Genomic DNA, 26,913 nt, shown 5'->3' with positions numbered 1-26,913 from the left:
TTAACCCTCTTTGGTGAAGATTTTACAAACATCGACTGGCCCCAGAGAGTCTACTTTGCTGCTAAGTTTAAATACGAACAGTATTTGAAGTAAGTATACCTAATTGAAAATCTTAATAACTTGCACTACTTTTGAAAACATGTCAAATATTATTTTGTTCTTAGAAAGACCCAGTTATATTAATCAAAAAATCTTAACATGTAACAAATTTATAACATATTAACCTTAAAATTTCCAAATTAAGTTAAAATTAACTTCACTCTATGTTTCTTAATACAAACTGATAAACATTAAACATGTTCTTAACAAACTACATTCCAATAACAAATTTCATTTTCTTTATTATTGTATAAAAATTTGTATGGATAGAAAGTTGTTTTATTTCCAGATAGAAAATATAAAATAAATATTTTTTATATGGATAAATATTTGTTAAACAACGACTCTTTCGGAATCAGATGTGTTTATATTTTTTTTTCAATTAATCTTTTTTAAAGGGAAAATACTCAACCAAACTATAAGACACATAAATGTACCAAGCAGCATCTAGTTTAAGTTTTAAAAACTTCATGAAAATTCAATAAAACTTTCTGTCATTATTTTATATCATCCTAAAAATTCTAAGTTGTGTCAAGAGACACTGTTTTGTAATAAATAGGTCCCCTACTTTAATCTTAGAATTAAAATTTTTTTTTCTGTTAATCAGAAAGTTCCATTTTATTAACATGTTCAGTAAAAACTAATCACATTTATTAACAACTATTTATTATAATAATCACAGTAGCCACCCATACTGGCTATGATTTTTAAAACTAATAAAAATTCATCTGTGACTTGTTGCAGTGACCTTAGGTCTGAATAGGCAACACTATTTTTGGTCAAATATCAACTTATATCTAATAAATATAGTTTCATTTCAATAAATAATAAGTTGTTTTACTTATCTATGTAGGTGAGTATAATAAAAATAATATTCAACAAATAAAATTTGAATCATCACAATATTTTGGTGTCATCTACAATACATTCTAAGCCTAATTAGGCTTACTTGATCTCTTTTCACAAAACAAAATGTCCATAGCTTTAAAACAAATATAATTAAACATGAAAACATCTTCAGGAATAATAGGAACATCTAAAGAATCTATAAAGTGTCTAAATTTATGCTACAAAGTCTTCTAAACTTCCCACCAAGCTCTGTAGTCCGTTTTTATGACACCCATATCTAATCACTTTCCCACAGTCCCAAAAGGTTACATCTCATATCACTTTTTCCCTCTACATTCACACAGGCAACTTATAATCTGCTCTCTCAGTGATGTTTAAAACCTTGCCTCTAGCTATTTTAAAACTGAAGCTTCATTATGAGTCATATCACATACTCTGATGTCATAACAGATAGTAATGGAAGCCTATAATAATAATAATAAAATCAGTGCTTTGGGCTAGGCAGAGAAACTCCAAAACATTCAGAAAGTATTTGTTTACAGAAAAGCCTCCTCAGAGATATTGAGAAATATAACTTCAACATTTTTATTTGAACAATACAGTAAATAAATGTAACAAAATGTCAAAATATCAATTACTAGATATTAGTGAATATTTAAACAGAGTTAGAATTATAAAGTTTATACTTAAGTGTACACTTGACAGTTAAAAGATGCTCGCTGGTTTAGTTAGGGTAAATTATCTCAAGCAAAAATCTCCCAGAACTAAGTCCTCACCTTTTCTTCCTAATCCACTCACACTCAACTAGTGCAGCCCAAACTGTAGCTTTAGAAGGAATCACAAAACCTTGCTGTGAGAAGACATCCTTGGATAAGAAAAGAGAAGTCTGTTCTGCCTTGTCACAAGCTGCAGTTGAAACTTTGGGTGATAAAAGTAAGTTTTCCCAAGCATGCTGCAAAGTATGTAGAATATGTTCTCCAAAAAGTCCAGCATCGAACGTTTCCGTTACAAGCAGAGACACCCTAAGGATAGAGAAAACATTATACCTTCATTAAGTGTCAAGTATTCTCTGTCTCTACACCAAATATTTGATCAACAGAAGAATAGTGTGATAAGTTTTCTCAACAGAAACCATGCATCAATTCTTTATATTAAACACATTCATCAAAACAATGATTAAAATCTTCAAAAAATGACCACTGACTGTTTCCATGAGGAGTAAAAAAACATTACAACAAAGAAAGTTCCACATACATATTTAGACATATGAAGAACAATTGAAACAGCATAAAAAAATACAGTTTCTAAAAATCAAACTGAAAAATTAACTAACTGTTTAACAGAAACTATAATTGTTGAAGACACTAAGTATAATAATATCATTAAGATAGTCACAGGATCACACTAAGTATAATATTATCATTAAGATAGTCACAGGATCACACTAAGTATAATATTATCATTAAGACAGTCACAGGATCACACTAAGTATTATATTATCATTAAGACAGTTACAGGATCACACTAAATAAAATAATATCATTAAGACAGTCACAGGATCACACTAAATATAATATTATCATTAAGACAGTCACAGGATCACACTAAATATAATATTATCATTAAGAATCAGTCACAGGATCACTATAATATAATATTATCATTAAGATAGTCACAGGATCACACTAAGTATAATATTATCATTAAGACAGTCACAGGATCACACTAAGTATTATATTATCATTAAGACAGTCACAGGATCACACTAAATATAATAATATCATTAAGACAGTCACAGGATCACACTAAATATAATATTATCATTAAGACAGTCACAGGATCACACTAAATATAATATTATCATTAAGACAGTCACAGGATCACACTAAATATAATATTATCATTAAGACAGTCACAGGATCACACTAAATATAATATTATCATTAAGACAGTCACAGGATCACACTAAGTATAATGTTATCATTAAGATAGTCACAGGATCACACTAAGTATAATGTTATCATTAAGAAAGTCACATGATCACCTGAGAAATATAATATTATCATTAAGACAGTCACAGGATCACACTAAGTATAATATTATCATTCAGATAGTCACAGGATCACACTAAGTATAATATTATCATTAAGACAGTCACAGGATCACACTAAGTATAATATTATCATTCAGATAGTCACAGGATCACACTAAGTATAGTATTATCATTAAGACAGTCACAGGATCACACTAAGTATAATATTATCATTAAGATAGTCACAGGATCACACTAAGTATAATGTTATCATTATGATAGTCACAGGATCACACTAAGTATATTATTATCATTAAGATAGTCACAGGATCACATTAAGTATAATGTTATCATTATGATAGTCACAGGATCACACTAAGTATAATGCTATCATTAAGACAGTCACAGGATCACATTAAGTATAATATTATCATTAAGATAGTCAGGGATCACACTAAGTATAATGATATCATTAAGATAGTCACAGGATCACACTAAGTATAATGTTATCATTAAGACAGTCACAGGATCACATTGAGTATAATATTATCATTAAGATAGTCACAGGATCACACTAAGTATAATGTTATCATTATGATAGTCACAGGATCACACTAAGTATAATGTTATCATTAAGACAGTCACAGGATCACATTAAGTATAATATTATCATTAAGATAGTCACAGGATCACACTAAGTATAATATTATCATTAAGATAGTCACAGGATCACACTAAGTATAATGATATCATTAAGATAGTCACAGGATCACACTAATAATAATATTATCATTAAGACAGTCACAGAATCACACTAAGTATAATGTTATCATTAAGGTAGTCACAGGATCACACTAAGTATAATATTATCATTAAGATAGTCACAGGATCACACTAAGTATAATATTATCATTAAGGTAGTCACAGGATCACACTAAGTATAATATTATCATTAAGATAGTCACAGGATCACACTAAGTATAATATTATCATTAAGATAGTCACAGGATCACACTAAGTATAATATTATCATTAAGATAGTCACAGGATCCCACTAAGTATAATGTTATCATTATGATAGTCACAGGATCACACTAAGTATAATATTATCATTAAGATAGTCACAAGATCACACTAAGTATAATGTTATCATTAAGGTAGTCACAGGATCACACTAAGTATAATATTATCATTAAGATAGTCACAGGATCACACTAAGTATAATATTATCATTAAGATAGTCACAGGATCACACTAAGTATAATGTTATCATTAAGATAGTCACAGGATCACACTAAGTATAATATTATCATTAAGACAGTCACAGGATCACACTAAGTATAATATTATCATTAAGATAGTCACAGGATCACACTAAGTATAATATTATCATTAAGACAGTCACAGGATCACACTAAGTATAATATTATCATTCAGATAGTCACAAGATCACACTAAGTATAATATTATCATTAAGATAGTCACATGATCACACTAAGTATAATGTTATCATTAAGGTAGTCACAGGATCACACTAAGTATAATATTATCATTAAGATAGTCACAGGATCACACTAAGTATAATATTATCATTAAGGTAGTCACAGGATCACACTAAGTATAATATTATCATTAAGATAGTCACAGGATCACACTAAGTATAATATTATCATTAAGATAGTCACAGGATCCCACTAAGTATAATGTTATCATTATGATAGTCACAGGATCACACTAAGTATAATATTATCATTAAGATAGTCACAAGATCACACTAAGTATAATGTTATCATTAAGGTAGTCACAGGATCACACTAAGTATAATATTATCATTAAGATAGTCACAGGATCACACTAAGTATAATGTTATCATTAAGATAGTCACAGGATCACACTAAGTATAATATTATCATTAAGATAGTCACAGGATCACACTAAGTATAATATTATCATTAAGATAGTCACAGGATCACACTAAGTATAATATTATCATTCAGATAGTCACAAGATCACACTAAGTATAATATTATCATTAAGATAGTCACATGATCACACTAAGTATAATATTATCATTAAGATAGTCACATGATCACACTAAGTATAATGTTATCATTAAGGTAGTCACAGGATCACACTAAGTATAATATTATCATTAAGATAGTCACAGGATCACACTAAGTATAACATTATCATTAAGACAGTCACAGGATCACACTAAGTATAATATTATCATTAAGATAGTCACAGGATCACACTAAGTATAATATTATCATTAAGATAGTCACAGGATCACACTAAGTATAATATTATCATTAAGACAGTCACAGGATCACACTAAGTATAATATTATCATTAAGACAGTCACAGGATCACACTAAGTATAATATTATCATTAAGATAGTCACAGGATCACACTAAGTATAATATTATCATTAAGACAGTCACAGGATCACACTAAGTATAATATTATCATTAAGACAGTCACAGGATCACACTAAGTATAATATTATCATTAAGACAGTCACATGATTAATGTTCTTTAGTGAAAACCTAAAATACTTTATTTATTCTGAGGAGGATGAAAAGACATGTGAGGTTTTAAGGCTGTTGACCAGTCTTACAATACAGTTTTTAAATAACTGATTATTTTATATATATTCATACAAGTTCCTTTTAACCTTGTCACCATTTACTGGTAGTTGGTAATTTAAAATCAGATAATCCATCATGTTTGGAGATAATCTACAATACTTTGTATCTTTCATTGAATGCCAAACATTACATTAGATTTAAACCTAATTTAATATAATTTCTACCTTTGATTTAAAACTGATTGCCCATCACATTCCAATCTAAATTAGCATTATATCTATGTTAGATTTAAAGATAATTACCCACCATCTTTGGATCTAAATTTATATTACATCTATGTTAGATTTAAAGATAATTACCCACCATCTTTGGATCTAAATTTATATTATATCTATGTTAGATTTAAAGATAATTACACATCATCTTTAGATCTAAACTAACATTATATCTATGTTAGATTTAAAGATAATTACCCACCATCTTTAGATCTAAACTAACATTATATCTATGTTAGATTTAAAAATAATTACCCATCATCTTTAGATCTAAACTAACATTATATCTATGTTAGATTTAAAGCTAATTACCCACCATCTTTAGATCTAAATTAACATATCTATGTTAGATTTAAAGCTAATTACCCATCATCTTTAGATTTAAACTAACATTATATCTATGTTAGATTTAAAGATAATTACCCACCATCTTTAGATCTAAATTAACATATCTTTGTTAGATTTAAAGATAATTACCCACCATCTTTAGAGCTAAATTAGTATTATATCTATGTTAGATTTAAAGATAATTACCCACCATCTTTAGAGCTAAATTAGCATTATATCTATGTTAGATTTAAAGATAATTACCCACCATCTTTAGAGCTAAATTAACATTATATCTTTGTTAGATTTAAAGATAATTACCCACCATCTTTAGAGCTAAACTAACATTATATCTATGTTAGATTTAAAGATAATTACCCACCATCTTTAGAGCTAAATTAACATATCTATGTTAGATTTAAAGATAATTACCCACCATCTTTAGAGCTAAATTAGCATTATATCTATGTTAGATTTAAAGATAATTACCCACCATCTTTAGAGCTAAACTAACATTATATCTATGTTAGATTTAAAGCCGAACCTTTCAGGAAGGTCACTAGGGATCATAATTTCTGTGGAATGTTTGTTAATGACCTTTACTCTCTTGTCCATGTTGTTAGCCTTTAGCACATCTGCAGCTGTTACACAGAGAACTTCTGACATTTCACAAGCAGTGACCTGGTCAGCTCCAGCCATAACAGCACACATGCTACAAGGAGAAGGACAGGAAACATTGTCGTTAAAACTTACGAGCAGTTTTTGTACGTCATGGTAATTTCCTTTATCATCAACAACTCAGCTTCTTTACAAGCCTTAATGTGAGGGAAAACGTAGGTTAGGTTCAACAACTTGAAAAGCAAGGCTTGGGATATTTGTGACAGAAAGGGGTGGTGTGCAAAGTTTAAACTAAAACTTTGTAATCACTCATAAGAAAATATAGGAATCTGGATAAGAACAACATTTACAATACAAATGTTCTATAATGTTATTACGTGTATTTACAATAAGAAGTAAAGTTCATAATACTTGGGTTTGTGTCCCCTACGGGCAAAGTGGTGTGTCTGTGGACTTACAAAGCTGGAAATTAGGTTTTGATACCAGAGGTGTGCAGAGCACAGATAGTCTAATGTGCAGCATTATGTTATATAAAAATAAACAAACAAACTTGGGTTTATTTACCAAACAGTGGTTCATTTGGCCATAATTCAGCTCTAATAGCTTTCCTATGACACAAATAATAAATCCACTTTATCTTGAAACCTAAAGCATAGTGGTTTTATGTATGCTGAATTAAAATTTAAGTTTCTAATAATATATCAAAGTAACTTACAGGCAATATAAAGAAACTCTGATGACAATTTCTAACTTTTCTAAAAGGATCTAAAAATATTTAATTTTTAGGGTGTAAACATAGTAGTGTAAGTGTTTATGGAATAAGCCAGCAACCACATAACAAACTGACCAAATAACAAAACAACTATATAATAAATCAATTAGATAATAAACTAACTAGGTAACAAAACCACCAAATACCGAACAGACCAAATAACAAACTAACCAGATAAAAAGCCAAAAAATAAATAAGTAATAGAATCACAATGTTGGAAGTAATATGAAATGGTGAAAATAAAAACTGAATATCATGGTAATACCACAGTTTTATCATGTTAACATGGGCTGCAGAGTCATGTCTGAATAGTATAATTGTGATAGATTGTCATGTAACCAATCAGAAAGTGCCACATAAGTACAGATCTTATACAAGTACAGGTAGTCATACTATACCCAGTAGTGTCATGTATCCAGTCACAGTTCATAGGACTAACTAAATATGATATGGTGTGTGGAAATTAATGTTCTTTGTGGAAGACACTCCATGCAACAAATTGTAGGAAGACATTATGTTTCATTAAGAGCTGCATGTAAGAATTCTGAAGGAGGTAAGGTAAAGTGATACCGTATAACTGCCCCTGTATAACCTGAAGCTTCATTGTTCCATGGAAGGACAAAGTACCCCAGATCATAATGGAACCTCCTCCACTGTGTCATGTAGAAAATGTCTCCGGTGGGATATACGTATCGTGCCAGTAATGTTGGAAGCCATCTGGACCATCCAGGTTAAATTTTTTCTCATCACAGAACAAAATGTTCATTCACTTTTCTATGTCCCATATTTGGTGCTTCTCAGCAAAGTCTAACCAAGCTGTTTCATGGTGTGGCCTTTGAAGAAATTTACAGTTTTAAAAGCCTTTCTCTCGTATATTCTGTCTTATTGTTCTTGAGCTGCATTCTGCGTCCATAAAGGCCTTAATCTCATTGAATGATGGGCTGGTGTCTTGCCGGACAACCCGTCGAATCCTCCTGCTCAATGCCTGTGAAATTTTCTTGGGCCGACCACTCAAAATTCTCATTCAGATCCCTCAGGGTCTTTTAAGAAATTTGCAACAGCAGTTTTACTCGCCCAATCTCACCAGCAATGGCACGCTGAGAGAGACCTTGCTTTTGCAGTTCGACAATTCTGCCACGTTCAAACTCTGTCAACTTTTTAGCCTTTGCCATGTTTTTACCCGATGTAACACAGGAGATGTCAGTGGGAGATGTTGACAACACTAATGCTTGAACACAAATGATTAAATTTCGTTACGTGTTTACTAATTAACGCTTCATTTCAGTATGGTCTTAACCTATTGTCCAGCTAGTATTTAGGCTAATTTCATAGTGTTCACATTTTCCTATTAAATGCTAAAAGTTTTTATTTTTATTTTCCTTTTCTTATGTTTATCTTTCGAAGCTCTACTCAAATAAGTGGTTGAGTCTAACAACGCAAAATGCATATTTTTTCTTTGTGGTCATTGGCCTTAAGATTTTGGTCAGCTGTGTATATTCTCCAAGAGTGATATACAGCATTTATGTTATGACAAGAGATATGACAGTTCATTACAGCATTTATGTTATGACAAGAGATATGACAGCTCATTACAGCATTTATGTTATGACAAGAAATATGACAGTTCATGACAGGCAAGTCTTGCCAATGATTGTGGATCAAACAAATCAGGAAACAAACATTCCTTTCTGACAAGTTTATATTGTTCAACAACAATTGACAACAGTGAGCAGAACAGTATCAAAATCAATATACAACATCATGAGTGAGACGTGGTAGGAGACAAGTAGAAGTCTGTGGTTGCATTTCAGCCAAAGGTTTCTGTGACATGTATACAACTGAAGTCACCTGGGATGGAAGGCCAGTTGGGTTAAGGCATTCAACTCATAATTTGAGGGTTGCAGGTTCAAATCCCCTTTGCACCAAACCTGCTCGCACTTTCAGCCATTGGGGGCATTATAATGTTACGGTCAATCCCACTGTTTGTTGGTAAAAGAGTAGCCCAAGAGTTGGCCATGGGTGATGATGACTAGCTGCCTTCCCTCTATTCTTACACTGCTAAATTAGGGACAGCTAGTACATATAGCCCTTGAGTAGCTTTGCACAAAATTAAAAAACAAAAGACAAACAAGTAAACATCTGGGGTGGTCCATTCCTGCTGGATTGTGCATGTAGATTCTGATTCAATGTGCCATTCCCTCAAGAACATGACTCATCTGCGATTCGTCTTCCAGTGAGACGATGACCCTAAGCACACAGTAAATGTGTTAAAAGAATATTTCAAAGTTTGATCTGTGCGAAATCCCAATATAAACTCTCCAATGCTTAAGTAAAAACCAAGAAGAACAACAGGTGATCAAACAAAATGGCTGAATTTTGGGATTAATACAAGACTATAGCATCATACACTGACATACAAGGCAGCAGAATTCACACATGGTGTAATGTTCTATGTAAGGCTGATGTACAGAATACTAGTTCATCATAAATCATAGAGACGTTTTGTAAGGTTTATAGTATTTATAAATTCATCACTCTGATACGATTCCTCATTAAAACTATTTTATCGTTTGTGTTAGAATAATTACTTCCATTACCTTGTGTATAGCAAAACATTATTTTAGACACATAATAATATTTATACACACTTTCAACTAATAAATTACCTGAGAATCCCAGTTCCTGCACCAACGTCAAGCACGTTACTGTAACCTGCATTAACAGCTTCATGGATAGCCTTAGAAAAGCCTCATTTCTTTTCATGTCATTCAACATCAAGAAATGCCAGCGTTGCAAAAGTTGAGTCTTTAAGTTTTCAAGGCTCAATCCGGCCAACTTATGGTCAGGTTTGAGAGCCCATGCTTTCTGAAAACAGCATGCTGCTTTATAGGTGTAACCACATCTGTAAACCCATCAGAGACTTGTTTAGCATACAAGTATCATACTTTTCCATAATATCATTCCTTTCTGCTTGTTATAACACTTACTATAATAAATAAACTTGACATTCTGAAAATTGTTTAATCTAAGAGTCTAAGTTGATCCAGTTGAATCTATAGTCTGATCAACATATGTTACTATTGTGTTATACTACTTTAGGATAATCTACAGTCTGATCAACACATGTTACTATTGTGTTATACTACTTTAGGATAATCTACAGTCTGATCAACACATGTTACTATTGTGTTATACTACTTTAGGATAATCTACAGTCTGATCAACACATGTTACTATTGTGTTATACTACTTTAGGATAATCTACAGTCTGATCAACACATGTTACTATTGTGTTATACTACTTTAGGATAATCTACAGTCTGATCAACACATGTTACTATTGTGTTATACTACTTTAGGATAATCTAAGTCTGATCAACACATTACTATTGTGTTATACTACTTTAGGATAATCTACAGTCTGATCAACATATGTTACTATTGTGTTATACTACTTTAGGATAATCTACAGTCTGATCAACATATGTTACTATTGTGTTATATTACTTTAGGATAATCTACAGTCTGATCAACACATGTTACTATTGTGTTATACTACTTTAGGATAATCTACAGTCTGATCAACATATGTTACTGTTGTGTTATACTACTTTAGGATAATCTACAGTCTGATCAACATATGTTACTATTGTGTTATACTACTTTAGGATAATCTACAGTCTGATCAACATATGTTACTATTGATGTGTTATACTACTTTAGGATAATCTATAGAGTCTGATCAACATATGTTACTATTGTGTTATACTACTTTAGGATAATCTACAGTCTGATCAACATATGTTACTATTGATGTGTTATACTACTTTAGGATAATCTACAGTCTGATCAACATATGTTACTATTGTGTTATACTACTTTAGGATAAACTACAGTCTGATCAACATATGTTACTATTGTGTTATACTACTTTAGGATAATCTACAGTCTGATCAACATATGTTACTATTGTGTTATACTACTTTAGGATAATCTACAGTCTGATCAACATATGTTACTATTGTGTTATACTACTTTAGGATAATTGCACTCCTTCCCAATAATTCTAAACACAACCAAAGAGAAATAAGCTGGATCTACAGCTTAGCAAGAAGTATCAAACATAATGTTGGTGTGAATGCATTTCGTGATCACTATGAAAAACAATGTACAATTGATAGCCAATGTGAAGAAAACGTGTCCTGGCCACTATTAAAACCCAATAACATACGCTGATCATTGAACTGGACCTCTACTGATCTTGGAATTTATTTATCATATCTACTGCTGTGTTTCTACATAACAAAGAACTGACCAGTGGCCAATGACAATATTTTCTTCACATGTCCAGTATATAGGTTTATCTCATTCTGCAAAACACTTTCACATTAACACTATGTATGAACACTCAGTGTAAAAAAATGACTGATATATCACGTCAAATAAATAGGGAGACATGACAGTTATCAGTTGAATTAACTGCAATGTCCCAGTCTTTCATCTGACTCGTAAGTTATCACATGTTTATGTGGTGTTAATATAGCTATACAAATATAACTTTATATCACATTAACATCTGTTCAATACCACATTCTAAAGTTACAAACTTACTTTGTACACTTGTGTCCCTATATTACAATGTAACTCTTCACACTCAGATCAGTTCATTACCACTTTCTAAAAATTACTACCTTACTCGTACAGTTGTGTCCCTAGATTATAATGTAAATCTTCACATTCAGATCTGTTCATTACCACATTCTAAAGTTACTACCTTACTTTGTACAGTTGTGTCCCTAGATTATAATGTAAATCTTCACATTCAGATCAGTTCATTACCACTTTCTAAAGTTACTACCTTACTTGTACAGTTGTGTCCCTAGATTATAATGTAAATCTTCACATTCAGTACAGTTCATTACCACTTTCTAAAAATTACTACCTTACTTGTACAGTTGTGTCCCTAGATTATAATGTAAATCTTCACATTCAGTACAGTTCATTACCACATTCTAAAGTTACCACCTTACTTGTACAGTTGTGTCCCTAGATTATAATGTAAATCTTCACATTCAGATCTGTTCATTACCACTTTCTAATGTTACTACCTTACTTGTACAGTTGTGTCCCTAGATTATAATGTAAATCTTCACATTCAGATCAGTTCATTACCACATTCTAATGTTACTACCTCACTTGTACAGTTGTGTCCCTAGATTATAATGTAAATCTTCACATTCAGATCAGTTCATTACCACATTCTAAAGTTCTAACCTTACTTGTACAGTTGTGTCCCTAGATTATAATGTAAATCTTCACATTCAGATCAGTTCATTACCACATTCTAAAGTTACTACCTTACTTTGTACAGTTGTGTCCCTAGATTATAATGTAAATCTTCACATTCAGATCAGTTCATTACCACATTCTAAAGTTCTAACCTTACTTGTACAGTTGTGTCCCTAGATTATAATGTAAATCATCACATTCAGATCAGTTCATTACCACTTTCTAATGTTACTACCTTACTTGTACAGTTGTGTCCCTAGATTATAATGTAAATCTTCACATTCAGATCAGTTCATTACCAATTTCTAAAGTTACTACCTTACTTGTACAGTTGTGTCCCTAGATTATAATGTAGATTTTCACATTCAGATCAGTTCATTTCCACATTCTAAAGTTACCAACTTACTTGTACAGTAGTATCCCCAGATTATAATGCACATCTTCACATTCAGGGATAACTTCTAGAACTTGTTCATAACATTGAAACAATTCTTTCCAGCATTTTCTGTCTTCCAACATCTTCGTGTGTCTCTCTAGAAAAGTTATAACATTAGTAAATTGTACTGCAGAATGCCATATATAAAGTTGTGTCCCTACATTTTTAAGATCTGGTGACAAAATGTTGTTAAAATGAGGCACAGGAGTAGAAGTTAGAAAATCCCACTACACAAATACATGTTAAACAATGATTCTTCTGTAAACACATGTATCACTTATCCAGCTATGGTGAACATCCTTATATGATGTATATTCCAACAAGGACTCTTCTATAAACTTATCTAGCTATGGTTAACATCCTTATATGATGTATATTGTAACAGGAACTCTTCTATAAACTTATCCAGCTGTGATTAACATCCTTACATGATGTATATTCTAACAGGGACTCTTCTATAAACTTATCCAGCTGTGGTTAACATCCTTATATGATGTATATTCTAACAGGGACTCTTCTATAAACTTATCCAACTGTGGTTAACATCCTTATATGATGTATATTGTAACAGGGACTCTTCTATAAACTTATCCAGCTGTGGTTAACATCCTTATATGATGTATATTCTAACAGGAACTCTTCTATAAACTTATCCAGCTGTGGTTAACAACCTTATATGATGTATATTCTAACAGGGACTCTTCTATAAGCTTATCCAACTGTGGTTAACAACCTTATATGATGTATATTCTAACAGGGACTCTTCTATAAACTTATCCAGCTATGGTTAACATCCTTATATGATGTATATTCTAACAGTGACTCTTCTATAAACTTATCCAGCTGTGGTTAACAACCTTATATGATGTATATTCTAACAGGGACTCTTCTATAAACTTATCCAGCTATGGTTAACATCCTTATATGATGTATATTCTAACAGTGACTCTTCTATAAACTTATCCAGCTATGGTTAACATCCTTATATGATGTATATTCTAACAGTGACTCTTCTATAAACTTATCCAACTGTGGTTAACATCCTTATATGATGTATATTCTAACAGGGACTCTTCTATAAGCTTATCCAACTGTGGTTAACAACCTTATATGATGTATATTCTAACAGGGACTCTTCTATAAACTTATCCAGCTGTGGTTAACATCCTTATATGATGTATATTCTAACAGGGACTCTTCTATAAACTTATCCAACTGTGGTTAACATCCTTATATGATGTATATTGTAACAGGGACTCTTCTATAAACTTATCCAGCTATGGTTAACATCCTTATATGATGTATATTCTAACAGGAACTCTTCTATAAACTTATCCAGCTGTGGTTAACATCCTTATATGATGTATATTCTAACAGGGACTCTTCTATAAACTTATCCAGCTGTGGTTAACATCCTTATATGATGTATATTCTAACAGGGACTCTTCTATAAACTTATCCAACTGTGGTTAACATCCTTATATGATGTATATTGTAACAGGGACTCTTCTATAAACTTATCCAGCTGTGGTTAACATCCTTATATGATGTATATTCTAACAGGAACTCTTCTATAAACTTATCCAGCTGTGGTTAACAACCTTATATGATGTATATTCTAACAGGGACTCTTCTATAAACTTATCCAGCTGTGGTTAACATCCTTATATGATGTATATTCTAACAGGGACTCTTCTATAAACTTATCCAGCTGTGGTTAACAACCTTATATGATGTATATTCTAACAGGAACTCTTCTATAAACTTATCCAGCTGTGGTTAACATCCTTATATGATGTATATTCTAACAGGAACTCTTCTATAAACTTATCCAGCTGTGGTTAACAACCTTATATGATGTATATTCTAACAGGAACTCTTCTATAAACTTATCTAGCTATGGTTAACATCCTTATATGATGTATATTGTAACAGGAACTCTTCTATAAACTTATCCAGCTGTGGTTAATATCCTTATATGATGTATATTCTAACAGGGACTCTTCTATAAACTTATCCAGCTGTGGTTAACATCCTTATATGATGTATATTCTAACAGGGACTCTTCTATAAACTTATCCAGCTGTGGTTAACAACCTTATATGATGTATATTCTAACAGGGACTCTTCTATAAACTTATCCAGCTGTGGTTAACATCCTTATATGATGTATATTCTAACAGTGACTCTTCTATAAACTTATCCAGCTATGGTTAACATCCTTATATGATGTATATTCTAACAGTGACTCTTCTATAAACTTATCCAGCTATGGTTAACAACCTTATATGATGTATATTCTAACAGGAACTCTTCTATAAACTTATCCAGCTGTGGTTAACATCCTTATATGATGTATATTCTAACAGGAACTCTTCTATAAACTTATCCAGCTGTGGTTAACAACCTTATATGATGTATATTCTAACAGGAACTCTTCTATAAACTTATCTAGCTATGGTTAACATCCTTATATGATGTATATTGTAACAGGAACTCTTCTATAAACTTATCCAGCTGTGGTTAACATCCTTATATGATGTATATTCTAACAGGGACTCTTCTATAAACTTATCCAGCTGTGGTTAACATCCTTATATGATGTATATTCTAACAGGGACTCTTCTATAAACTTATCCAGCTGTGGTTAACAACCTTATATGATGTATATTCTAACAGGGACTCTTCTATAAACTTATCCAGCTGTGGTTAACATCCTTATATGATGTATATTCTAACAGTGACTCTTCTATAAACTTATCCAGCTATGGTTAACATCCTTATATGATGTATATTCTAACAGTGACTCTTCTATAAACTTATCCAGCTATGGTTAACATCCTTATATGATGTATATTCTAACAGGGACTCTTCTATAAACTTATCCAGCTGTGGTTAACATCCTTATATGATGTATATTCTAACAGGGACTCTTCTATAAACTTATCCAGCTGTGGTTAACATCCTTATATGATGTATATTCTAACAGGAACTCTTCTATAAACTTATCCAACTGTGGTTAACATCCTTATATGATGTATATTCTAACAGGGACTCTTCTATAAACTTATCCAGCTATGGTTAACATCTCTACATGACGTATATTCTAACAGGAACTCTTCTATAAACTTATCCAACTGTGGTTAACATCCTTATATGATGTATATTCTAACAGGGACTCTTCTATAAACTTATCCAGCTGTGGTTAACATCCTTATATGATGTATATTATAACAGTGACTCTTCTATAAACTTATCCAACTGTGGTTAACATCCTTATATGATGTATATTCTAACAGGGACTCTTCTATAAACTTATCCAGCTATGGTTAAACATCCTTATATGATGTATATTCTAACAGGGACTCTTCTATAAACTTATCCAACTGTGGTTAACATCCTTATATGATGTATATTATAACAGTGACTCTTCTATAAACTTATCCAGCTATGGTTAACATCTCTACATGACGTATATTCTAACAGGAACTCTTCTATAAACTTATCCAACTGTGGTTAACATCCTTATATGATGTATATTATAACAGTGACTCTTCTATAAACTTATCCAACTGTGGTTAATATCCTTATATGATGTATATTCTAACAGGGACTCTTCTATAAACTTATCCAACTGTGGTTAACATCCTTATATGATGTATATTATAACAGTGACTCTTCTATAAACTTATCCAACTGTGGTTAATATCCTTATATGATGTATATTATAACAGTGACTCTTCTATAAACTTATCCAACTGTGGTTAACATCCTTATATGATGTATATTATAACAGTGACTCTTCTATAAACTTATCCAACTGTGGTTAATATCCTTATATGATGTATATTCTAACAGGGACTCTTCTATAAACTTATCCAACTGTGGTTAACATCCTTATATGATGTATATTCTAACAGGGACTCTTCTATAAACTTATCCAGCTGTGGTTAACATCCTTATATGATGTATATTCTAACAGCGACTCTTCTATAAACTTATCCAGCTATGGTTAACATCCTTATATGATGTATATTCTAACAGGGACTCTTCTATAAACTTATCCAGCTGTAGTTAACATCCTTATATGATGTATATTCTAACAGGGACTCTTCTATAAACGTATCCAGCTGTGGTTAACATCCTTATATGATGTATATTCTAACAGTGAATCTTCTATAAACTTATCTAGCTGTGGTTAACATCCTTATATGATGTATATTCTAACAGGGACTCTTCTATAAACTTATCCAACTGTGGTTAATATCCTTATATGATGTATATTCTAACAGGGACTCTTCTATAAACTTATCCAGCTGTGGTTAACATCCTTATATGATGTATATTCTAACAGGGACTCTTCTATAAACTTATCCAACTGTGGTTAATATCCTTATATGATGTATATTCTAACAGGGACTCTTCTATAAACTTATCCAGCTGTGGTTAACAACCTTATATGATGTATATTCTAACAGGTACTCTTCTATAAACTTATCCAGCTGTAGTTAACATCCGTATATGACGTATATTGTAACAGTGACTCTTCTATAAACTTATCCAGCTGTGGTTAACATCCTTATATGATGTATATTCTAACAGTGACTCTTCTATAAACTTATCTAGCTATGGTTAACATCCTTATATGATGTATATTCTAACAGGGACTCTTCTATAAACTTATCCAGCTATGGTTAACATCCTTATATGATGTATATTCTAACAGGAACTCTTCTATAAACTTATCCAGCTGTGGTTAACATCCTTATATGATGTATATTCTAACAGGGACTCTTCTATAAACTTATCCAGCTGTGGTTAACATCCTTATATGATGTATATTCTAACAGGGACTCTTCTATAAACTTATCCAACTGTGGTTAACATCCTTATATGATGTATATTGTAACAGGGACTCTTCTATAAACTTATCCAGCTGTGGTTAACATCCTTATATGATGTATATTCTAACAGGAACTCTTCTATAAACTTATCCAGCTGTGGTTAACAACCTTATATGATGTATATTCTAACAGGGACTCTTCTATAAACTTATCCAGCTGTGGTTAACATCCTTATATGATGTATATTCTAACAGGGACTCTTCTATAAACTTATCCAGCTGTGGTTAACAACCTTATATGATGTATATTCTAACAGGAACTCTTCTATAAACTTATCCAGCTGTGGTTAACATCCTTATATGATGTATATTCTAACAGGAACTCTTCTATAAACTTATCCAGCTGTGGTTAACAACCTTATATGATGTATATTCTAACAGGAACTCTTCTATAAACTTATCTAGCTATGGTTAACATCCTTATATGATGTATATTGTAACAGGAACTCTTCTATAAACTTATCCAGCTGTGGTTAATATCCTTATATGATGTATATTCTAACAGGGACTCTTCTATAAACTTATCCAGCTGTGGTTAACATCCTTATATGATGTATATTCTAACAGGGACTCTTCTATAAACTTATCCAGCTGTGGTTAACAACCTTATATGATGTATATTCTAACAGGGACTCTTCTATAAACTTATCCAGCTGTGGTTAACATCCTTATATGATGTATATTCTAACAGTGACTCTTCTATAAACTTATCCAGCTATGGTTAACATCCTTATATGATGTATATTCTAACAGTGACTCTTCTATAAACTTATCCAGCTATGGTTAACAACCTTATATGATGTATATTCTAACAGGAACTCTTCTATAAACTTATCCAGCTGTGGTTAACATCCTTATATGATGTATATTCTAACAGGAACTCTTCTATAAACTTATCCAGCTGTGGTTAACAACCTTATATGATGTATATTCTAACAGGAACTCTTCTATAAACTTATCTAGCTATGGTTAACATCCTTATATGATGTATATTGTAACAGGAACTCTTCTATAAACTTATCCAGCTGTGGTTAACATCCTTATATGATGTATATTCTAACAGGGACTCTTCTATAAACTTATCCAGCTGTGGTTAACATCCTTATATGATGTATATTCTAACAGGGACTCTTCTATAAACTTATCCAGCTGTGGTTAACAACCTTATATGATGTATATTCTAACAGGGACTCTTCTATAAACTTATCCAGCTGTGGTTAACATCCTTATATGATGTATATTCTAACAGTGACTCTTCTATAAACTTATCCAGCTATGGTTAACATCCTTATATGATGTATATTCTAACAGTGACTCTTCTATAAACTTATCCAGCTATGGTTAACATCCTTATATGATGTATATTCTAACAGGGACTCTTCTATAAACTTATCCAGCTGTGGTTAACATCCTTATATGATGTATATTCTAACAGGGACTCTTCTATAAACTTATCCAGCTGTGGTTAACATCCTTATATGATGTATATTCTAACAGGAACTCTTCTATAAACTTATCCAACTGTGGTTAACATCCTTATATGATGTATATTCTAACAGGGACTCTTCTATAAACTTATCCAGCTATGGTTAACATCTCTACATGACGTATATTCTAACAGGAACTCTTCTATAAACTTATCCAACTGTGGTTAACATCCTTATATGATGTATATTCTAACAGGGACTCTTCTATAAACTTATCCAGCTGTGGTTAACATCCTTATATGATGTATATTATAACAGTGACTCTTCTATAAACTTATCCAACTGCGGTTAACATCCTTATATGATGTATATTCTAACAGGGACTCTTCTATAAACTTATCCAGCTATGGTTAAACATCCTTATATGATGTATATTCTAACAGGGACTCTTCTATAAACTTATCCAACTGTGGTTAACATCCTTATATGATGTATATTATAACAGTGACTCTTCTATAAACTTATCCAGCTATGGTTAACATCTCTACATGATGTATATTCTAACAGGAACTCTTCTATAAACTTATCCAACTGTGGTTAACATCCTTATATGATGTATATTATAACAGTGACTCTTCTATAAACTTATCCAACTGTGGTTAATATCCTTATATGATGTATATTCTAACAGGGACTCTTCTATAAACTTATCCAACTGTGGTTAACATCCTTATATGATGTATATTATAACAGTGACTCTTCTATAAACTTATCCAACTGTGGTTAATATCCTTATATGATGTATATTATAACAGTGACTCTTCTATAAACTTATCCAACTGTGGTTAACATCCTTATATGATGTATATTATAACAGTGACTCTTCTATAAACTTATCCAACTGTGGTTAATATCCTTATATGATGTATATTCTAACAGGGACTCTTCTATAAACTTATCCAACTGTGGTTAACATCCTTATATGATGTATATTCTAACAGGGACTCTTCTATAAACTTATCCAGCTGTGGTTAACATCCTTATATGATGTATATTCTAACAGCGACTCTTCTATAAACTTATCCAGCTATGGTTAACATCCTTATATGATGTATATTCTAACAGGGACTCTTCTATAAACTTATCCAGCTGTAGTTAACATCCTTATATGATGTATATTCTAACAGGGACTCTTCTATAAACGTATCCAGCTGTGGTTAACATCCTTATATGATGTATATTCTAACAGTGAATCTTCTATAAACTTATCTAGCTGTGGTTAACATCCTTATATGATGTATATTCTAACAGGGACTCTTCTATAAACTTATCCAACTGTGGTTAATATCCTTATATGATGTATATTCTAACAGGGACTCTTCTATAAACTTATCCAGCTGTGGTTAACATCCTTATATGATGTATATTCTAACAGGGACTCTTCTATAAACTTATCCAACTGTGGTTAATATCCTTATATGATGTATATTCTAACAGGGACTCTTCTATAAACTTATCCAGCTGTGGTTAACAACCTTATATGATGTATATTCTAACAGGTACTCTTCTATAAACTTATCCAGCTGTAGTTAACATCCGTATATGACGTATATTGTAACAGTGACTCTTCTATAAACTTATCCAGCTGTGGTTAACATCCTTATATGATGTATATTCTAACAGTGACTCTTCTATAAACTTATCTAGCTATGGTTAACATCCTTATATGATGTATATTCTAACAGGGACTCTTCTATAAACTTATCCAGCTGTGGTTAACATCCTTATATGATGTATATTCTAACAGTGACTCTTCTATAAACTTATCTAGCTATGGTTAACATCCTTATATGATGTATATTCTAACAGGGACTCTTCTATAAACTTATCCAGCTGTGGTTAACATCCTTATATGATGTATATTCTAACAGGGACTCTTCTATAAACTTATCCAGCTGTGGTTAACATCCTTATATGATGTATATTCTAACAGGGACTCTTCTATAAACTTATCCAGCTGTGGTTAACATCCTTATATGTTGTATATTCTAACAGGGACTCTTCTATAAACTTATCTAGCTGTGGTTAACATCCGTATATGACGTATATTGTAACAGTGACTCTTCTATAAACGTATCCAGCTGTGGTTAACATCCTTATATGATGTATATTCTAACAGGGACTCTTCTATAAACTTATCCAGCTATGGTTAACATCCTTATATGATGTATATTCTAACAGTGACTCTTCTATAAACTTATCCAGCTGTGGTTAACATCCTTATATGATGTATATTCTAACAGTGACTCTTCTATAAACTTATCCAGCTGTGGTTAACATCCTTATATGTTGTATATTCTAACAGGGACTCTTCTATAAACTTATCTAGCTGTGGTTAACATCCGTATATGACGTATATTGTAACAGTGACTCTTCTATAAACTTATCCAGCTGTGGTTAACATCCTTATATGATGTATATTCTAACAGGGACTCTTCTATAAACTTATCCAGCTGTGGTTAACATCCTTATATGATGTATATTCTAACAGGGACTCTTCTATAAACTTATCCAGCTGTGGTTAACATCCTTATATGATGTATATTGTAACAGGGACTCTTCTATAAACTTATCCAGCTGTGGTTAACATCCTTATATGATGTATATTCTAACAGGGACTCTTCTATAAACTTATCCAGCTGTGGTTAACATCTTTATATGATGTATATTGTAACAGTGACTCTTCTATAAACTTATCTAGCTGTGGTTAACAACCTTATATGATGTATATTCTAACAGGGACTCTTCTATAAACTTATCCAGCTGTGGTTACATCCTTATATGATGTATATTTGATTAATAAATTGGTAAATAAATTTTCATTAAAACTAAACTCACTGAATGCTGGACTTATCAAAGATTTGAACATATGGTTAACAAATATCATAAGGTTGTCACTGTTCTCAACTATTAATTTCAAATTCATTTTGGGATATTAAGGCTGTCACCATGGTCTCCCTTGAAAATAACTCTGTGGGTTCACATGGTTATCACTATTCTGAACTATGCCTTTCAATTGTGTGTGTGTATGGACCATCAAGTTATAACTTAATTATAGCTAAAACTGGACATGCTAGTTACTTCTGTAAACTCACCTTACCAGAGATACAGACAACATACTGAATGATGATCAATAAGTCTATTATTTGTAAATTGAAATAAACTCAGACAGTGAATAATAAACAGGAGATTTGTAAGCCTAAGATAGTTAATAATAAACAGGAGATTTGTAAGCCTAAGATAGTTAATAATAAACAGGAGATTTGTAAGCCTAAGATAGTTAATAATAAACAGGAGATTTGTAAGCCTAAGACAGTGAATAATAAACAGTAGATTTGTAAGCCTAAGATAGTTACTAATAAACAGGAGATTTGTAAGCCTAAGACAGTGAATAAGGACCAGTAGATTTGTAAGCCTAAGAGAGTGAATAATAACCAGTAGATTTGTAAGCCTAAGACAGTGAATAAGAACCAGTAGATTTGTAAGCCTAAGACAGTGAATAAAAACCAGTAGATTTGTAAGCCTAAGACAGTGAATAAGAACCAGTAGATTTGTAAGAAATGTAGATTTGTGTACTGTCCAGTAAAGAACCAAAGATTTGTAAACCTACCTAATGCAAATAACAGTTTTGACTTCAGTTCATGTTTTAAGCCTGGATCCAACTGGAAGACAACACAGAGATGTGCTAAAGCAAGACTATATTGGTGCTTTTTGAGACAGACTTCAGCTCGTAGTCTTGACCTTTTAAGTAGATGTGTTTGTCCAGACATGAGTTGCCGAGATGTAGCTGTTGCCAACTCAAAAGAGGAAAGAAAAAATTATATTCTTTAAAGAACTGAACATACTACAAAATGTAATTATGTAAAACGTTTAGGTATATGAACTGAGATGTTCCTGTAACAAAACCAATCAACTTGATAAACTAACTATCTAATATTTTTACTGAGTCATTTCGCATAATTATTAGAAGTCTTTTTTTCCAAAACAAATGTGGAAAAATAATGTTTTCTTTTAAAATTAATGTAAAAGGGAACTTTCATCTTAATAAAGGTGTTACTACAAGCTATTAATGACATGCATGATATAATTTTAAAGTGATTGAAAACAATAAATTATATATTTTATATAATTTATATTATGTTAACAAGCTACCTGCATAAGAAAAATATATTCTACAACATACAAAAATCCAATAAACAACTCATATGTATAATGAGAAATATATTCCAAAACACACAGTAATCTGACAAACAAATTGTTTGTACATAATTAAGAAATGTTCCACAATAAATAGTAATCCAGTTAAAAAGTCATATGTAGAAGGAAAAACAGGTTCTATTATACAAGTTAAACTCATGAAAACAGTTTTTAATGTATGTATAACTAAGTGTTTCAAAATAATTTATTGATTATAATATCAAATGTTTAACATTTTTCTAATGTAAAATTAGAATTATATCTTCAACCCTTGCCAGAAAGGTTTTGTGTCAAAATGTTTCCATTAAAATTTATTTTACACCATAAGTTAATTCTTAGAATAATGACTGGTAATGAAAGAGATACAACAGAGTGATATTGTGTGAACCACTAGAAGGCTCTGTTAAAACCTACAAATTACCAACCACTATCTTAACAAATGTGGTGTTAGGCCTACCTCCAGTTTCTTCATCGTCATTTACTATTCCTCAGAAAATTTTCAACTTACAATACAACAATACATTGCCCTTAAGATAATAAAACCAACTCATAATCAAAAGATCAATGCATTGCCAATAAATCTTCTGATTTAGAAAGATTAGAACATGAACTTTAATTGATGAAGAGAGGTTTGTAGTTCCAACTGATGAAATTACATCAGTGTTTATGTAACTTTAATATTATAACAGATACATTTAAGTTTTAAAAGTAAATAAAGGTGGATATAATCTACGTGTTGTTGGTTGTACTGTCAAAGAGATATATTGTTCTAATTAATCATTTAGTTTTTGTTTGTTTTTATAGCCCAGTGTGATAATTTTCAGACAGGTACAAATGTCTTATACAAGTCTTAGTTCTAGAATCAAATAAGTTACAGGTATTATATTTCAATATTCTAAGAACTGATTACAGAACATACTAATTAATACTTTAAGTTATAACTGAGGAAGATATGAATATGAAACATGTCTTTCAAGTATATGAATACTAGCAATCATGTTATTTTCATTGAAACCAGCTTAAAATGTCCTCTATATTGGGAAAGATGGTTTTCATACATTACACAATACAATGAATGAGAAAAACTGTAGGTGGTGCTCCAAAATTTCTATCCAATGGCTGAAACTTCATGTCAGTTTGATGAATCAATTGAAAATTCTTACTAGTTCCATGAAACAACTGAAAATTTGTACTGGCTGAATAACTCAACTTTAATTTCTTACTAGTTTGATCATTCAACAGAAACTTCTATCTAAATTGATCAAAGAACTAAAATTCAATGTATTTCCTTCTAGAACATTGTACTCACAGCAAGTATCCATTCTTAAATGGCTGAAGAGTAAATTTTGTAAATTTGGGGATTCTTAGGTTTATCTAAATATACCAAAAAAAAACTGTTTTCAAAACTAAAAAAAAACATCAAAGTCTATGCTGATAAAACAAAGTCTGATATCAGAGGTTTTCAGTGCTGAAAACCTTTATAAGCTTAAAATGAAACCTCCAAACATAAGAAAGGAATATAAATAAAACATTATCAATTGTTTTTAGTACTAAGGGAGAACAGGTACCTTCTTGGATCAAGTTCCTGAGAGGTACAGAAAATCTTTTCTTAAAAATACTATTACTACTAATAATATTGTTTTGAAAATGGTCCAGAAACTTTTCATCAATGTCTATATTCAAACTTTGAAGAAGAAAAATAAGGAAACAGTGGGAACGTCCTTGACAATTATAACAAGAAATTGAGGGAAAAGTCACAGAATATTAATGTAACTTTTATAATTTAAATAATGTTTTAATATAAGTTTAGTAATTATTTAGCATCCTGAAAGTTTGAATTTCAAAAAGAACACTCAGTAAGTTAGAACAAGAACAGGATGCCCTAAAGAACAAAAGACCATCTTTTAAAAGTACTTGGGTTAGAGAGTATCATGTTTTTTGCCATAAACTGATTTATTGAACCTACTTGTTTTTCTAACAGCATTTTAAAAGGTAGTATTTTTTAGTTTTAAAAAATTATACTAATTAATTTTCTTATTGGATAACAGCATACCAGTAAATATAGTCTTTCTCTCAGAAAGGATTTCATAAGATTAATAAAAATATTTATTGTATATCTGCACAAGCATTATTGAAGCTAATTATTCACCTGAATTTAAAAAATTCCTAAAAAACAACAACACATGGACAAGCCAAAAAATACACTATAATATATTTATATCACACAATAACAATCTTCACAAAATATCTTATAATATTAGGTATGGAATTTTTAAATACATTAATTATAACTTAAACATACCCGTATGTAACACCAGCTCTGGTTTATTATGATACCTCTCCTTTAGGCTACTGACTAAATTTCAGAATGTATATATTTCATTTACAATTCATAAACATTGATTTTCAGTTTAAAAATTCAATTACTGTTAATGAAATCTCATTTACCTTGTCCATTAATATCATAATTAGTATTTTTTTCAGGGACCAGTTTTATGAGTCCACTTTCTGCATAAAGAGTAATTCAGTGTTGCCTTATATATATTTCTACCCTTTTGTAGTTAGGACATTATTTTTTGATTAGGTGATTGATGGCCTGGCAGTCAAACTAATATTAATAATGGCCTATCAAATACTTCTAAAGTCTAGAACTGTAAACAGTTGTTATTTAATAACGAAAATAAAACTATTTTTATTAAATTTCTGTTGATGTGGAAATGTATTAAGTATGTTAAAACATATTATCTTTTTTTCGTTTTAAACTATTTTTAATTTTGGTAAGGGAGTGCAAGATATAAAGATTCGATGCATTAAAATCGGAGCCGTATTAGTTACTAACAGTATTATATTATTATTAATAGTACTAAATACTAAGAATTAAATACAAGCTTGTTGTTGCAATTTATAACAGTTTCTTCGTTAGGCGGCGACCACGATTAAGTTCATAAGTGCTCTTTACCGGCACAGCTGAACATATTAATATAAGAAAAAAATATACACAATTTGATAAGTTTGCGTGTTAAAAATGCCGTTGAGA

General features: G+C 31.1%; 1 protein-coding gene across 1 annotated transcript; it reads right to left on the bottom strand.

The window, feature by feature from the left end:
• Positions 1-26,913, bottom strand: LOC143245996 (protein arginine N-methyltransferase 9-like). The gene is made up of 6 exons (XM_076492246.1): positions 26,325-26,913; positions 23,290-23,476; positions 13,260-13,386; positions 6,719-6,886; positions 1,725-1,970; positions 1-61 (listed from the first exon to the last, which is right to left on the bottom strand). Exons 1-6 carry the CDS (start codon positions 26,340-26,342, stop codon positions 1-3), a joined length of 807 nt encoding a protein of 268 aa, XP_076348361.1. The 5' UTR covers positions 26,343-26,913.

The sequence above is a fragment of the Tachypleus tridentatus genome, chromosome 3 (genome assembly GCF_004210375.1).
Source record: "Tachypleus tridentatus isolate NWPU-2018 chromosome 3, ASM421037v1, whole genome shotgun sequence".
Classification (NCBI taxonomy): Eukaryota; Metazoa; Arthropoda; class Merostomata; order Xiphosura; family Limulidae; genus Tachypleus; species Tachypleus tridentatus.
Note: the sequence above shows the minus strand (reverse complement) of the source record. Positions and strands in the feature narration are given on the sequence as shown.